This window comes from Triturus cristatus, chromosome 8 (assembly GCF_964204655.1).
Source record: "Triturus cristatus chromosome 8, aTriCri1.1, whole genome shotgun sequence".
In the NCBI taxonomy this organism is placed as follows: Eukaryota; Metazoa; Chordata; class Amphibia; order Caudata; family Salamandridae; genus Triturus; species Triturus cristatus.
In genome coordinates, this window is record NC_140591.1 from 1,324,920,503 (window position 1) to 1,324,938,344 (window position 17,842).

The window sequence follows — 17,842 nt, forward strand, 5'->3', positions numbered from 1 at the left end:
ATGTGGGAGCAACTAGGATTAGTGTAAAGGACTGCTGTCTGAACTTCGAACCACTAATGGAATGAGTGTGAGAGGCAGAAAAGCATAGACAAATATCTGACCAATTCATCCATAGTGCACTGCCCTTGGACAATGGGTGTGGATACCTGGATGCAACGTTTGGGCATTTTGTGTTTAGGTGTGTCGCGTACAGATCTATCTCAGGCGAGCCCCACATTTGAAAGAATGGGAGGAGAACCTGAGGGTTGAGTTCCCATTCGTGGATCTGTTGTCGTTGACGACTGAGCATATCTGCAAACTGGTTGGTTACTCCTGGAAGCTGTTCTGCAAGGAGATTCTTTTTGCGACTTATAGCCCATCTCCAGATGGTCCGAGCTAGTTGTGACAGCTGGAGAGTGTCCCCCCCCCCCTGTTTTTTTATGTAGTATATTGCTGTCATGTTGTCTGTACGAATTAGGAAAGCTTTGCCTACTGGATGAAGTTGAAACGCTTTGAGCGCTAGAAAAAATGCCCTGAATGGTATGTTTTTGGAGATGAGCTCCCCAGCCAGTGAGCGATGCATGTGTTGTTCGTACTATCTGTGGAACCGGGTCGATGAAGAGCCACCCTTTTAAAAGGTTTTGTGTGTTCCAGCACTGCAGAGAGCGATGGGTGCGGCCGTACACCAACACTAGATCTGCTAACCAACTTTGAGGCTGGTTCCATTGACGTGCTAAGCATTACTGGAGGGGACACATTTGAAGTCTTGCGTAAGATACGATTAGGATGCAAGACGCCATCATTCCTAATAACTGCATGAACACTCAAGCTGGTAATGAGTGTTGGGGCCGAAACTGCGAGATTAGAGTCTGCATGTTGCGGATTCTGGCTGGGTTGGGACATGCTAGAGCTTTTTGAGTGTTTATAGTGGCTCCTTGATACACTTGTATGTTGGATGGTTGTAGATGAGACTTGGTCAGCTTTATGGTGAACCCAAGTTCGTGGAGTAATTGCACTGTTTTTAGGTCGAGCATTCAAGACTTCGTGTATATACTTTAGTATATACTTATTATATACTTATATGTGTATGTACTTTGTGGGCTCTAGAGATCAGCCCTAGGACTTGTCTGCTTCCGCTTAGGGACTTTTTGTTTCTGTTCAACTGCCTCTATTTAACTCTCTTGATAGAAAACGACCAGCAGAGGTCAGTTAAATGCCAGAATTGCTTTCTGCTGAGGGACTTTTTTTTAATTTTTCTGGCAACTGCCTCTATTTAGCTTTCTTGATAGAAAACGACCAGCAGAGGTCAGTAAAATCCCAGAATCACTTTAGCATTCTCTAGATTCTAGTCCATAGAAATGGTCTTCCACGAGCACCCGTAGACAATAATATTTTTTTCAAATCTTGCATTTTCAGTGATATGACCACCGAAGGCCCTGATTTTATATTAAAAACAGAGCTTTGGACTATACCATTTCCTGCTGAAAGGCAATATTTCTCTCCATGTGTTCCCATACCTGGCGTGTCACTCAGTTTGGTGCTTACTTTCCCTCCATGTTAAAGAACAGCAGATGTTTCAGCACCCAGGCTAATGTGCTGCATAGCTAAATACATATAAGGTCCCAAAGGCGACACCGATTGCATTGCAAATGTTTGTTTGAGTGTGGCGTAGACAGCTTTGATGCGAGCTGGCTTTTATGAGCCAGTCGTCTAGGTAATGGAAAACGCGAATGTGCGGTCTTCTTATATGAGCTGCGACTACTGCCAAGCACTTTGTGAAAACCCTGGGAGCAGTATTCCTCCGAATGGGAGGACCTTGAATTGATAATGCTGGCCCTCTAGCACAAACCTGAGGTATTTGCAATGAGCAGGGTGTAAGTCCAGAGTGGATAGAAAGTCGCCTTGTTGAAGTAGTGGGCGCACTTGCTGGAGTGTGACCATGCAAAAGTGGTCCGACTAAATGTATAGATTTAGTTCTCAGAGGTCTAGTATAGGCCTGAGAGAGCCGTCTTTTATGGGAATTAAGAAGTACAGGGAATATACCGCGGTCCCTTGGTATTGTAAGGGGACTGGCTCTATAGCATGTTTTTCCAACAGAGATCCTCCTGCCTGAGGGGGATATGTTCTTGTGACATTATATGTGATCTTGGAGGAATATTTTGGGTAATGTATGTAAGCTCTAGGCAGTAACCATACTGGATAATTTGTAGTACCCACTTGTCTGAGGTGATTGAATTTTAGACAGGTAAGAATTGAGAGAGATGTCCCCCGACAGGAGTGGAATGATTGAGGGGTAACGGAAGGAAGTCACTGTTTATTTGCAGGAGAAGTGCGTGTTGAGTTGCCTCTGCCTCTTCCCTTACCGTTGTTTCCTCTAAAACCTCCTCTAAAATAGCCTCTTCATGAGGGCGATTAGTTGTTACCCTTGTAAGAGCAGCAGGGAGTTTCGGTGGATACACTTTGAGCCACCCCTGTAAAAGGAGCTGCAAAAGGAACCCCTATTTGTAGATGACTTCAAAGCCCCCATGGACTTTGCGACCTCTGTCTTTTTTCATTTTCTCCAGCGAGGTATCAACTGCTGGGCCAAAGAGGTGTACCTTATCAAATGGTTGAATGAGAATGGAGGTTTGCACCTCATGCTTGAACCCTGAGATTCTCAACCAAGCATGCCTGCGTAGTAGTACACTAGTGTTTACTGCACGAGCTGCAGTGTCTGCTGTGTATAGGGCACATCTAATGGAAGTATAGGTAATGAGTTTGCCTTCCTGCATAAGATCATTAGCCCTAGCCTTATGCTCGTCAGGAAGAAATTGCATGAGCTTTTCTAGCTCATCATAATGAGCCCTTTCGTATCGGGCCAACAATGCTTGAGTATTAGCAATGTGCCAATGATTGGCTGCTTGGGAAGCTACTCTTTTGCCCGAGGCATCAATTAGCTTGGACTCCTTGTCAGGAGGAGGGGCCTCACCTGTGGTTTGTGAGTTAGCTCTCCTGCGAGCGTTGGAAACCACAAGAGAGTCTAAGGTTAACTGACCTTTGATGCAAGTGGGGTCAATAGGTGCAGGTTTATACTTTTTCTCCACTCAAGGTGTAATTATTCTTGCCCTCGCAGGATCTTTGAATATTTCATCAGTGTGCTTTAACATCCCTTTAAGCGTTGGCAGTGTATGAGTGGCTTTTTGAGTAGAACTGAGGGTCTCAAATAGGAAGTTCTCTTCTAATGGCTCCTTATGCAGCTCCACCCACTGATATTGAGCAGCCCTGTTAAGTAGCTTAATATATTCAATATTATCATCAGGTGGTGAGGGTCTGGACGGATATAGATCAGGGTCATTATCTGTGTTTGGGTCAGTGTGATAATCCTTCCAGGGGTCAATGTCCCGTGGCCTATCCTGATCCTCACCCCCATCCCTGTCATCCTGTTGGTTAGGTGATAGTGGTGGTGAATTAGTGGGTGTGATGAGTAAGTTGGGATCAGTGGGGGTGGGAGGTGGAATGTAAGGTGGTGAAGGGTTAGTACCCACACTTTTCCTTTTGAGAGAAACGTGGTAATCCTCTGGATGGTCTATTTGCCATTTTTTTTGGAAGGGTGGCATGGATATGTCCCGTATCTGGGTTTATCACCAGCTTTTTCTGTTTCAGATCCAATGGCAGGGCATCAGGCCGAGGCTCTTTAGACAGTGTCCTTGTCCTTACTTGCCGGTTTTGGCATTGAAGGTTTTGGTTCTAAACATTTCGGTGCTGAAGGTGGATTCTTCGGTACTGATGGGATTGTCACTGAGAGATGTTTTGGTGCCGACGGTGTTGGTTGGGCACCGATATGGGGCAGGCTCGAGCCAGAGGCGGAAGGCTTTTCTTTCTGTTTCTGTGCCAGGCCAGAGGTCGGGCGTCTGAAACTTTTTGTCGGTGCTGACCTTGGCCTGAAGGCAGAGGAGGGACCGGAGCCTTTTTTCTTCATTTGTTGAGGAGGCAAGGGGGTATCTTTACTCATGGTATGTTGACCTGGAGTAAACTGCTACTCTTCTTCCATGTCGGAGTCGGCTACAGACACGGAGATTTGTTGTTCTTCTTCCTCGGCTCCTTGAGCATGACCTTCTGTGTCGGAATCTTCACCGAGGATGTCCAGTGCGGAGCCGCTTTGATGTTGCATCTCGTGACATCGAGCCAGAAGGTCACAAAGCATCTTCTTCGATCGAAACAATCAGCACGCGTCGCAGTCTTTCTCGTCGTGTTCTGGGGACAGGCAGAGCTTGCAGACTTTGTGCAAGTCGGTGCGTGGAAATTTAGCATGACACCCGAGGCAGAGTTTGAAAGGAGTCCGTTCCATCGACTGCTAGTGCTGTCTCCGCGGGTAAGCCAGACACAAGTTTTCCGATTGAAGTTGTTTTGAGTTGAGACGATACCCAAAGAATGGGAAAATGCGAGCAATAACAATACCGTCGAGGGTAGTGGATTGTGCGTCGAAGAGGTCCGAGAAACAGTGCTGAACCGGAGCACAGCAATACACACCCGAACTTGATGGCGGAAAAAAACAATGTAAAGTTGGAGTCGATGCCCATGCACACCATCACCAAATGGAGGAGTCACCTACCTCGTGTCTGGAAAGACTTCTCTAAAGAAAAACCAAGTGCAAACATCCAGACCCAACACTACATGGGGAGCTATGCACAGCATGTGATCTACAGCTCACATGCCTCAAACAAGCTTTTTTAGGGTCCATTCAGGAATTAAATGTAAGCAAGCCAACAATGGGGGCACCCCACCCTTGCACTGAGCTGTGCATTACCAACTAATGGAGTTAACAGTTTTATGTTCTCCCTGGTGGAAGATTGCGGGTGAAAGGGTTACACCCCCCCCACCAACATTCTTTCCCCGTGTTTTGAAAGGCCACTACACACCAGTGATAATGTAATTAATTTTTTTTTAAAAAAGGGTCATGTCTCCACCCCATAATGCCCCCAACAGTCTTTGGAGGAACCGCCAATATGCCCTCCCTGGGAGGGCACGAAGCCCACTTGGTAACAGGGATTGTGTGGGGGAAAAACACCCTGCCTTGATATTGCACTGTGCCCCCAACAGCCCACTGGATGCCAGGTGTACATAAAAAAAAAACAAATGGGGGTGAAACCTAGCATAAGGCCACAACCTAACAGCTAATGTCCCAATTATCTTTCTACTCCCTGGGCCTAGAGAATTCCCATTCCTCATGGCAAGCGAGATGAAATGTGGATTTTTTTGGGAGTAATTTTGACCTTTCTCAACTCAGCAGCAAGTAGACTGCCTGGTTCCCGGGACGGGGGATGCAGTGCAGTACTTGAATATATAACCCCAGAACCCCATTCTGTTGCAAACCGTTTTCCCTTCAAACATTTTTTCCTGGTAATCTTTTGGACTTTTTGCCCCCTTCCCTTCCAGGACAGGAAGATAGCTGGAAAACACCTCAATATGCTGCCATTGGTAAAAGCTCACCAGGACTAAAATATAGAAAGGGAATAAGGTAGGGTACTGGACTATCTTGCCATTGGTTCCAACCTTCCAGCATCAGACATTATTTCTGCCTCCAGAAGGAGGCAAAATGTGGGATTTACCCTCTCTCGGTCAGCCTTTATGCCAAAAAGAGCCCGAAGAAATACCAGTTTCCTCCCCATTGCCGTGCTGAATAGCTGAACTGTTCAACCTCTGGGTCTGCTGGCAACCATGAAAGTCTACCAATCCTGGGCTTTTCGGAAACCAAAACATCCAGAGGGATACAGTGTGGTGCGACTTATACAGATCCCAGCATGATTTCTAACCCCATATTCCCTGTGAGGGTAAAAGCATGGGTCCCAAACGGCTATTTTTCACATATTTGTGACAGAAAACAAAATCACTTCCAACCAAAGGCAACATCTTACAACCCTGCATTCCCATACTTCTCCCGACTGAAACTCTGCCTCCTGTGTGTGGGTGGACCAAATACACGTAATTAGAATAGATGAAAACTATAACCATGTACAGGCACCTCACTGACTTCAAAGGTGTGACCAATTCCTGTCTCGGGTGACAAGCTCAGCAACACAAGTGGGAACGCTGGGTGGTAGAAATTGTGGGACTCCTTGCAGATTCAAAAACATTCCCTCACAGAAATGAGGAAAGCCAGGGATTTTTGTGTCTTCACACTAATTTCCCATTCATTAGATTTTGCAATAAGAATTAATGTATCGCTAGTGCACAAAGAAAAATCATACGCTGTAGCCCAGATGTTGGCTCACGATATCACGTGTTTTTGGACAGCCCACAAACACTATGTATCCCCGTGAGCAGACGAGTCTGACAGATGTAACAGTATATAACTTCTATGAATCGGTCATCAAGGAAAACAATTACACATTGAAGTGATGTTAGCTATTTCTATTTTTCCTACTTAGTTTCCTTTTTTATTTCAATAATTAGTTTCTTTGAGAAAGACTTAAGTGATCTATACAAATGACCCCTTACTGAATTTCGAATTTTGCCTACTTTTTAGACATGTATAATAGCTTCCTGGTTCACACAAGTTTTACATTGTTTCCAACACAAACTGCCTTTTCATAAAAAATACAAAAAAAGGGGTAACACAAAAGCTGGAATGAGGATGGTCCTAGCACAGCAAAACTTTGTTGGTAAAATTTTTAGAAACAAAAGTACACTCTTTAACAACAAAACAACCCACACACCTTTGCTATGTTTTGTCTATTCACTCGGTTTGCTCCAGGGCAATCCACAAACCCTGGCTAGCATTAGAATCCCCAGTATGTAGAAAAATAAGGTGCATATTTAGCCCCAATACATTTTGTGGAAAAAAGTTAGGAAGGCTTAAATGCAAACTGCCCAAAGCATAAAAAAGGCCCAGCAATGGGGCACTCAAGGGGTTAAACCCATACTGCAGTGCAGTAAATATCTGAAACAGCAGTCCCTGTTGTGTTTTTGTAGACACTCAATTTTTTCTAACACACGTTTCAGAGCATGACCCCCAAGCAGTATACCTATATTCATGTCCTATCTCAAGACTACAGTGCGGGCTAAAGCGCGGTCAAAGGTGGTGGTAGGAGGAAAGGCGGAGACAAGATACAGCCCAGGTGTGTCTTCCAATGCCCACAGGATTGTTACAACAAACTACAGTGCACAAAACAAATGCTTGCATCTCCAACATGAAGACATCTTAAACCCATTTGGCATTACAGGAAATGCCTGTGAGAGTGGCTCCCAAGACGGGGCTTGGAAGATGGCCCATCAATTATAGTGGGCAGTTAGAAAAGACAGAGGTCAACTCAAAAACTGCATCTGCAGGGGTGTTGCATCCTATGTCCCAAATAGGTTTTGTTGATGAAAACCCATTTTGAGATCCTTTGGCAAAGAGAAGCTAACGAGGGAACATTCTACATAGAATCACACATCACAGAGCACTCCTGCACCTTTCAATCTGGGGCTTTCACCTCTACAAGTGTAAACAAAATGGGTGCAGTAATTCTGTGCTGTCACTTTATTCTCCCATTTTCCTTATTGGGAATTCTTACATTCTGCTGCATACTTATGACAAGTGCTCTATTGAGTAAAGATGGGAAGGGCCAACAATAACGTAATACAACATATGTCCACAATGTCTTACAAAATCTCATACAAGGAAATGAAAATTAAAGCCCACTCAAAAGAGTAATTATTTATTTTCATTTATTCAAATCCGATTAGGAAGTAAACAATGAAAGTAAAAAATAAAAATAAAACACTTCACACTCCAGTTATGTACAACATTGTGACACCACATGAAGAAATGGATTGATTAAAAAGAAAAAAGGTCTGTAAAAATATTCAACATATTACAAATTGGGAAAACCCAAGAATTCAGAGCATCATGGCAATGAAATAATGTGCCATTATAACATTATGTTTGAATACTCTTGTTGTGTTATTAATTGAAATTAAAAAAATAGTTACTTATGACAGATTACAATTGTGTTAACTTTCCATTTACAAGAAAGGTAACTACATTTTGTGACCCTTGGATTTAAAGTACATCCTTTTTCACTTATTTAAAATACCACACCAAAGGCCATATTCAGAAATATAATACATTTTGCTTTCATTCACATTTGGCCTAAGACTTGATGCCAAATGTACAGATGCACAGGGTCTCCCATGCACTTGTCATGCAGTAGGTAATCACAAATTTTATATATAAAGTATATACTATACATTCTTTCGGACTTGCAACTGTATACATCCATGCAAAAGTTTTATTAACCTCTTATTTACAATTATATATATATATATATATAGAGCGAGAGAGTATTATACATGAACAAAGATCCAAAATTATAGCATTTCATTGGTAACAATACAAAACATGTATTTTTCAGCAAGGAAACTATGTACACAAGGTTTAAAAATTAGGACTACATTTTTAATACAATGTGTGTATTATGTCTGTACACACATTCTCAGTGGTATGCATGTACAACTTATATTGAGAAAAATAACCACTTCATTACAGATTTTCCATTTAGTAGACAGGCTGTCTGCATATCATTTTTAACATTTTAACAGGATATTTGTCAAAAACAACTACTTAATAAAGATTGCTGACCACGTAAATAAGATCACATAGAGCCCCATGTTTAAATTAACTTCATACGGGTCCCCCAACAGTGTGTGCATAGAAATCTGTTTGAAAGAAGATTCTCATAAGTAAAAAAAAGTATATTAGCTGGCATGATTCTATGAAGTGCAGCAAAGAAACCAATAAATGCTAAAGTAGTTTGATCATTTTTTAATAAATAATGCAGAGACATTGCTTAAGAAAAATGTTGCAAAAACAGAACCCATTATCAGTGAATTTATTGTCATTCAATACAAACAAACGGTTTTCACAAAAATAGGTTGAAGTTGTCTTTTCTATAGTAAATACAAATGTTTCTTTAATGAACTCAACCGTACTAAAGCATGTGGACGAAAACTGCATGAAGTCCTGGTTATGATTAATTTTGCGTACTACATAGTTCCTCAAACGGAAGTAATAAAATTAACAAAACATTTTAGTAGCCCATTTGAAATAGAACCTATGTTTAAAGATTACAGAATAAAGCATTAACTTGGCAGTAGAAAAGTTGTGTATTCATAAACAGTGTAGTCATAATATACTCAGGGGTGTAGCTTGGTTGAAAGATCGGGGAGGAGGGGGTGAGATTCAGATTTTCCAACATTCATGCTGCCATATAATGGCAAAATACATTTTACGACAAGCAGAGGGTGCATGAGAGGAGCTTTAATGGAGAGGAATGCAGTTTGGTAGGGGTACTAGGTGAGAGAAAACAATATTTTGGATAATAACTATTTTTGAAGACTGTGTGTGTGTGTTTTTGTCTGTGTGCATTTAAAAATCTGACAGACACCTCACAAAACCCGAAAGAAATCACCTGTACCCAACTATTTACCAGAAAATACATCTATTAGGGGGGTGAAACACCCCAAACAACCCCCCTGAATCTACACCCCGAATATACAAGTCAAAACAGGAGGAATGTGAAAAACAATCATGAATAGTTAAAACAAGCTAAGCACAGTATATTACTACTTCAGTAAAATCTACATGGACAGTTTGATGAGTAGGTCTGAACACAGCAAACCATTTGCAGTTCATTGGATTTGTATGTTTAGACAAAAAATGACAACATACAGAATTTGGCTTTTTACGACTTTTGTTTATAAATAAGTAAGATGGGGGTGAAATGAAACTTACTAACTTTTTTCATACAAAATTTAAGACAGGTGGTTAACACAAGTTTGTTTCATTTCTCATTTATAAATGCGAAACTAAAATGTAACGAATATGCATTAAAAATGTAAACGTAAAAACAAAATCTACATAGTGTCACACAGTAGAAATAATTTCAGTATAAGAGCATTGCCATGCCAGGTGGCATTTCTTCTCCAGGTGCAACTTTTTTTCCACATCTTGTGGTGCAAGTAAATAATTTGTGGCCATTTCTGCAGCACAAAAAAACATCGTTTTAATGTTATTCAGGGCAATTAACTAAAACAGGGCCGTTCCATCTGAGACTAGAGTGCATAAATCGAACTGTAAAAACATGTACTGATAATCAACATGTTTTTTGTATGCCTGGAGCATTATGCAATATTATTTTAAATACCCAAGTGCTTTAGGCTGCTCAAAGGGTATGGAAAACACTATAAAAATACTAATAAAATAACATAAAATAAACAAGGAATTATCCATTCCCCCTGGTGTTCCATTTCTCTCCATTGAACAGATCTCTTGTTCCTAAAGCTACTCCCTTATGAAGGGCACAGAGGTCTACTTAAGCAGGACAAGAGTAATTCATAATTCTTGTGATGAACATCCCCCTTATCGAAGGGAGGGCTTGACTGATTAGTGCCACAAGCACAAATCCATTGCACATTATAGTGTGTTTTTGTTTTCCGATGCATACAAAATACACCTCCCCTTTCATCTTTTTCACCATTTACTTTGTTCCAAATTGGGATAATTAATCTTCCATAAGTAAATCACTTACTTTTGAATATTTTCAGAGTTATAATTTGTATTCCCTAATGAATACGGAAATATTTAAAAAAGTAAGAATTTTGTAATGAAAATTTCTGCTGGATGTTCGTGCATCTCTGCATGCTAAAGGTAAGGCATACTTTATGTACCAATGGCCACACCTGTACAATTGTGACCTTTTTGATGGAAAGAATGAAGAATCATTCTTACTCCTAGTGGATGAGTACATAAGCAAATCCAAAAAAGGGGAAAACAATGACATCTCAATGTTCATTTAGATATATCTAAATACGGAAACCTAGTTTCAAAGAAACCGCCAACCTAAATAAAACATTTTCCAGTCAAAAGGCCGAGTGCTGGAACCCATAAAAACTTAGAGCAGGAAGACACATGCATAACAGTGTAACTAGAATAGATTTTTCACATGCACTAGAGAATGGTTTAAAATGGGTGACGTCTAGAGGTACGCCCTTTCCTGCCAAAGTTATGGCTTGGTACAGAAAAGGTTAACAGAAGTACTACATAAAGAGATCAACATTAACAGTGACCCCGTATAAAAGTAAGATAGTAGGAAATTTTCATATAACCAACAGCGCAATGGAGAAATAAAATTCAACTAGTGGAAGATGCAAATTAGGAACAGCACCAAAACTCTTTTGAAAAAAGTCCAATTGAATGCATTTAGAAGTGTTTTCCTAAATGAAGTATAACTGGAGGGACGGTATGAAAATAAAGTTTAAAATAATTGTAACGATTTGAATGTTACACTTCATGATAATGCCTTAATTTTATGAGAGCACTAGCTTTAATCACCTTTATCTGACCTGCATAGCATATCTGGTATTAATTGCCTAAATAAACAAACTTCATTAAACTAGCCTCTGCTAAACTGTATAAAATATCTTAGATTAAAGTGCAGACTGGAATACATTTCCAGTCATTCTTCTCAAAGAGCACAATCTCTTGATCTTTAGAAAATAATCAAAACCCTTTCTGAGCCATTCAGTCCACGGAGTTATTTGGTTTGTTGCGATGAAAATACAGGACAGACTGCTCACACCTAAAGAACAGTGTGGTACACTGTGAGGGAAATCAGTCAAATATACTCCGAAGGATATGATAAAATTTGACCACTACCAACTTTTGAGTACTCTAATCACAGCATGTTTCATACCTGCCAACTTACAAAATATTTTCATTGTGTGAGGAGGGGGCAGGGCCTTCGAGGGGGCTTGGACTGGTGCTAAGAGGCACTCTGCCCCTCACCAAGCCCTCCCACCCCCTCTAAAAAAACAAAGTCGTCGAGGCTTAAGCAGTGGTGCAACGATAATTGAGGGGGCCCCCCTGCAAGGTACGTGGAGGGTCCCCCGAAGTTTAGTGCTGAGGGGGCCCCCTGGAGCTTGGGGCCCCACCGCACTGCGGGGGATGCGGGGGGCTGTGTTACGCCCCTGGGCTGAATCTGATGCCCTGGGGTGTTTTCACATCTTTTATGGACATCGGCTGCTTACAGCCTCCGAAAACGAGCTGAAAATCCCACGTTTGAAGTGCTTTTCAGCTCGTTTTCCCAGCCACCATGTAATTTTGGCTCCTCACTGTGTGACTGTGTGAAGGGAGTCAAAATCATGTGACACGCGGCGGCACCATGTGAGTTGGCAGGTCTGATGTTTGTTCCCAGTAGAGAGAAGAAAACATAGAAAGTATTTCCAGCTCCATTAGAGATCTCTTTTTACAACGAAATGTGGGCATAGATTAGGCAGAGCTGGGAGAGTTTGTTCTGTACAACAACAAAAAAACCAGAACAAAATAAATACGTAGCTGAGTCCATGATCAAATAACATGAAATTCACAGTTATGGTGTATAAGGACATTGCAGGCACCAAACAACAGTATAACTCAAACTGAGGATGCTACACTCATGATTGTTCACGGTCCCTAGGAACTTTTGAAATGTCATGGCTAAAGCACACAAATAAATTCAAACCATTTCACTATTAGACCATGCGCGTCCGAAAGAAAACATGCTAGGCAAAGTGTATATTGCATTGAAGTCATTAAGTACTTTAAAGCAAAATCTGACAAACAGGGCGCAGCATTCTACTCTGGCTCTTTCTTGATTTTCTGGACCTTTTCGGAAATTCCAAAGTTGTTGCCACTTCCATTGTGTAGTGAGGCCATATTTCTCATATGATTGTAACTGTTTTGTAAGTTCAGAAAACTGGCATTCGCTGCGGTCTCTGCATCTCCCTTGAAAGCCAAACGAGCAGCATTGTCTGTTAAAGAAGATTCGCACCAGCCGTTCCGACCCCACACTTCTTGTGTGCTTGCCATGTGACCTCCTTTTTGTAACATGTAATATAATATTGGATTGGTTTTGGTGAGTCTAGGTGAGTCTCTTCCAAATTCACCTTTTTCCATACCTGTGATTACCCACCTAACCGGTCCTTTGTCAACGGGCGTGGCATTGAATTGGCCTATCTCAGGCCTAGGTACCATATTACCAAAGTGTTCAGGAAGAGAATGAGAAGGACTACTCACAGCGGATGGATACTGATGTGTCCTATGATCTACACAGTTTGTCTGTGAAGCTCGGGAACCCATTAGTGCATTCATGGGAGAAGTGCTATAATCTAGCTTGTTTGCCGTGTTAGGTTTGTTTCCATTCATCCATCCATCTGTTGTGATATTATTCCTATGGTGTGACATGTCTCTAATGCAGTTCTCAGACAGAAGCAATTGCTTTAAGACATTAAATCCTTTGCTTTCTCTAGACCAACTCCTATTTTCACTGTCATTGTGCGGGGAGTGAACACGATTGTACTTGAGATCCAAATCAGTTCCCATACTATTTATCTCCTGCTGATGTAATAAAGTCCCATATGATGTATCACTTGGAGAAATATGCCTACTTGCACTTTCTGATACAGTACTTTTCATCCGCTTAGTTGGCTTTTCTGAAAGCTCTATATGAGGAACTCTACGCTTCTTCGGAATAGTACAGTGATTTTTAGATTCCGGCAGAGAAAGTTCTCCATTCTTTTGATTTGTATCAAGATCATCTATTGGATAGTCATCATGATTCTGTCTCAATAAGCGACTCAAGAGGCCATTTCTGGAAAAAGAAAAATTTTGTGGAGAAGGAGGCTCTTGTTTGAAAGTGTCCGTGATCAGTAAAGGATCGGGGGATTTCACCACTGTGTGAGATATTCCTAAACATTTGTTACTTTTTTTCTTGCTTACTTGATGCACATGTGAATTATTTCCTGCATTTGAGTCTTCCTCAGGTGGCTCAGTTTTTATTTTTACTGCAGGTACATACCCATTTAACCCCTTTTCTGAGGGGTTTTGCTGATGGTCAAGGTTTAACAGTTTATCACACTTTTTCTCAGGGTTATTCTTGCTTGGTGTTCCGAGTAGAAGTTGAAGAACAGTACGCCTTTCAAGTAGGTTTTCTATTTCTGAACCTGAAAGACCTGGGTCAGTAGGTGTGGATGGACTGCTTAATCTCTTGTTTTCCTCAATAACAATGGCCCTATTTTGGAGTAGGGGACTACTTACTCGCTCAATCAAACTTGTTGTTTTTTCGGCATTTCCATTTAGTAGATTTTTGCAGGTCTTTAATTCATCCACTGAGGAAGATGGTTGCTTACCGCATTGAGCTAAATTCTGCAAAAGCTTGCTTGCACTAAATGTAGCACTATTTTGATTAATTTCACTTGTAGATTTAGGAGTCGGTGTCTCTTTACCTTTACTGAGATCCATCAATTGCTTTGATGCTGGATTGACTAGTCTTTCCGGTTGGCTATTACAAATATATGTTGGTGATTTGGAATTTATGGTCTGCGACTGATGCGACAAATTGATAGGTGAATCTGCTGTTGCACAATTAAATAAAGGCGGAGTGTTTAAAGGAGTAATTTGATTTGAGCGTGTGTCGTCACAACTGGGTATATACATGCTTGTCGGGGCACTGATTTTTGCCAGATCAACCATATTCTTTGGTCTATGAATGTCTGGAATCTTTTCTGGATTGTCATCACTCTTGTGTCCAAGGAGTAACTGGAGCAAGGTAACTTTCTGATGTGGCTTTAATGTAGAGCTATCGGAAGAATCATTAGTTGCTCTATTGGTTTCAATCACATTAACTTTTGGATTCCAGTTTTGAAGAAAGGTCTGTGTGAGATTGTCAAGCGACGGAGACGGCACATTGCTATGTTTCCGTTTAAAAGATAAATCTATAGGTACACAATTTGAATGTGAACTTTCTTCGTCGCTACTGTCTTCTTCAGTAAAACTTGGATTATTGTCTGAAAACTCATCAGCAGTTGTTGGTGTACTACTGTTTTCATAGACAGTACCATTCTCAGTCTGTTTGTCAGTTTTACTTTTTTGTATAGCATTCTGACTTTTCAGAAGATGTAGAAGTAAACTGTTATTGACCGACTGTTTTGAATTTGGTTTTTCAGATGGATGCTTGCAATTTGCCATTTTGGGGGGCGAACTTGGGATTCCTACTGGGCTCTGAAACAGTGTGCTATTGTTTGCATTATTTAAGGTCTTGGGGGGGGTCCTTGATTGATTATGGAGGTTAAACGTTTTGTTTGATAATTGGAAAGGGCTGAGGTCTTGTTGGGAAGTTTCCTGTAAACGGGCCATTGCTGCAAGTCTTTCACTGGCTAACTGACTCGCATTCTGTGCTTTCATAGCATGTTCCTGAGAGTACCGCTGCAGATGAGCCTCACTTGAGAGGAGTAATGCAAGCTGACTACAAGCCACACTGGGTTTGGGAGATGCAGCCGGACTAGATCGCTTTTCAACCATACTTGCAACCGCCTGCAGTCTAGCAGCACAAGACAGTGCTTCTGTGACTCCGTTGGTCGCACTCTGTCCTGGTTTGGGAGATTCGATAATCCTATCATTGTGATTTTGTTGTAAGCCTGTTGGATTGGTATTTGCATCTTTTGCTTTGTTTTTCTTCAGCAGAGTCTTCAGATGACTTGATGCCACACCATAGCATGGTGTATCCTTTTCTTTTTGTAAAGGATCTTGCTCATGAGAGTAACCCTGATCCTTGAGGCTCTGCCTTATCTGTTGCGACAGTGCAACAGTTTGCAGTCGCGAGCTGAAGGATTGAAGCAAAGAGGCAAGTAATGTGCTGTCCTGTTTGCCTTTTGGAACATTTTCAACCATCCCAGCTGACGAAGCTTCGTCGTTTTTTCCATTTAATTCCACACTTGGATTGGACAACCGTCTTCTTTTTGCTGCATTCCAGTCTTCGGAAGACTGCAGCAGTCTGGCTTTTTTGAGATGTAGCAATCCCGATCCTTGATAGGCAGGGCTGTTCAGAACGGAGCCGTTATTATGACAATTAGGAAACATATTTCCGGAGAGCTTAAGTTTCTGGTCCTCTGTGGGATGCACAGAAGATCCATTCTCAACCACCGTGCTTGAGCCTCCTGCTGCCTGATGCATGAGTAATCCTTCTAGGTAAGTTAAAACCATAGAATCCTGTTGCATCTCAGAGCTAAGCTCTTCTCCATAAGTCATGTTCAACAGAAAGTATCCTCAAAGCCCGTTTCCGTATTTACGTTTAATCTTCGTGAGATGTTGCAGAAATAAAGGAAACTTAAGTCATGCCCAGTTAAATGATGAGCTGATAAACATTTATTCCAGAATAGATGTTCTTCTTAGGAGTATGGCAATGGATGGAAAATTCAAATGTCATTGACACCAACGTATCTTAAGTTCCACCATTAACGATAATCCAAAAACTGTGTGTCTTGACCCACTCTTCACGTTCTTCCATTGTTCAGTAGAGCCCAATCACCTGGCTGTTCACAGGACATCTAGAATTACAAACAGAACCAAAATTACGAAATGTACACTACAGGATAAAGACATGTAAGATAAAGAGAACAATTAATAATAAAGTGCTATTTTGGTATCATCTGCTTGCATTATATTTATACTCTCAGGGTCTGATGTATAAAGAGCTTCTGCATACGCAAACCCTACGATATTCAAAATGAAATGGTCTGTTAATCAGTTCGAACCCCCTCCAGTTAGGCTGGTAACTGAGTTGCAAAGGAAGGGACTGCTAACCCAGTGAGATAGCTTCCTTTTTCATATGAGTCCTGGCATCCTTCGGCTGGAGTGGTCTGGGGAAACAGCTGCCAGTTCCCACAGTATATTCCCATATTGGAATTTTTTTTTTTTTTTTTTAAAAGAGCAGCACCCTGTTCCTTTAATGGTCATGGACTACTTTTACAAAAAGAAAAGTGTCCTGTTTGGGAATGTAAATGCAGCGCCGGAGGTCTGCTGTGCCTTGCAGGCCCCCATCACTGCATTTGCAGTCAATCACAAGTGGCTACAAATTGAGCCTTTTAATACATAAGTTGCATGTCAAATTATACACCAATTTGCAATTCAGTCAGGGTGCAAACTGCACATTATGGTTTGTGAATAGATAGTCTGTACATCAGGCCCTACGTCTCTTGGTGACTGAATGGTGGCCATAGTATTTGATGGCAACACTTTACTTTATCAAAGTATAATAAAACATCACATTTCCTTATGAAATTATATATTTTAAGCAGATGTTCATTCTCTTGGTGGCTTAGAGGTGTGGACAGGAATGCTTATCCTGGTACAGAACATTAAACTAACACAAACAGGAGTAGCATCTTCCACCATATGCATAGACATACTTGTACTCATAAATGTATCTCTTGTAGCTTTGACGTACTAAAACATTGTGAACATGCACTCTGTTTTAGGCAGCGATTCTTTACCATGATTTCCAATACAGTCACAAACCACTGAATGTGTAGCAAGTGTGAACTGCTATACCACATGTACAGTTAAGAGGTTTTCTCATTAAATATTGCAGCAAAGAGGTCACTCTGTTAAGAAGTGCACGTTTATCTCCATGGTGACTCGAGCACCTAGTCCTACTTCTGTGCCTAGGCTAATAGGTCGAGCGCCCAGTATGGAAGACGAATGGAGCACTTGAACTATGCGGAGCAAAGTCATTTCAGAGCCAGGCACACAAGTAGTCCAACACACTGTAATTCAGGTGGCATTATCTGTAACATAATCAACGAGGTACATAGGGAATGTTAGTAGTCCGCAGGAAGAGGATCAGTAGGCCTCTGTGCATCATAATAGACGCAGCGGTGGCCGACTACATGCATTACTCCTGCATCACTTCCAGCCTTCCAATTGACCAATGAAAAGCATCCAGCAGTATGGATGGAGATGCAGAAATAATTTTCACTAAACCACAAGGGGTCAAGATTTGCTCAATGTGGCTTCAACAAGGAGCAT

The 17,842-nt window shown here is 41.4% G+C and overlaps 1 protein-coding gene across 2 annotated transcripts in view; it reads right to left on the minus strand.

Moving 5' to 3' along the window:
• Positions 1–8,749: 8,749 nt before the first annotated feature.
• The window catches only part of NRIP1 (nuclear receptor interacting protein 1), a 113,519-nt gene continuing 104,426 nt past the window's right edge, over positions 8,750–17,842 (minus strand). For both annotated transcript variants that reach the window (XM_085623049.1, XM_085623050.1), the window contains exon 3: positions 8,750–16,362. In XM_085623049.1, the coding sequence (XP_085479175.1) occupies positions 12,614–16,063 (3,450 nt within the window). In that variant the 5' untranslated portion in view covers positions 16,064–16,362 and the 3' untranslated portion in view covers positions 8,750–12,613. The remainder of the gene's footprint in view (positions 16,363–17,842) is intronic.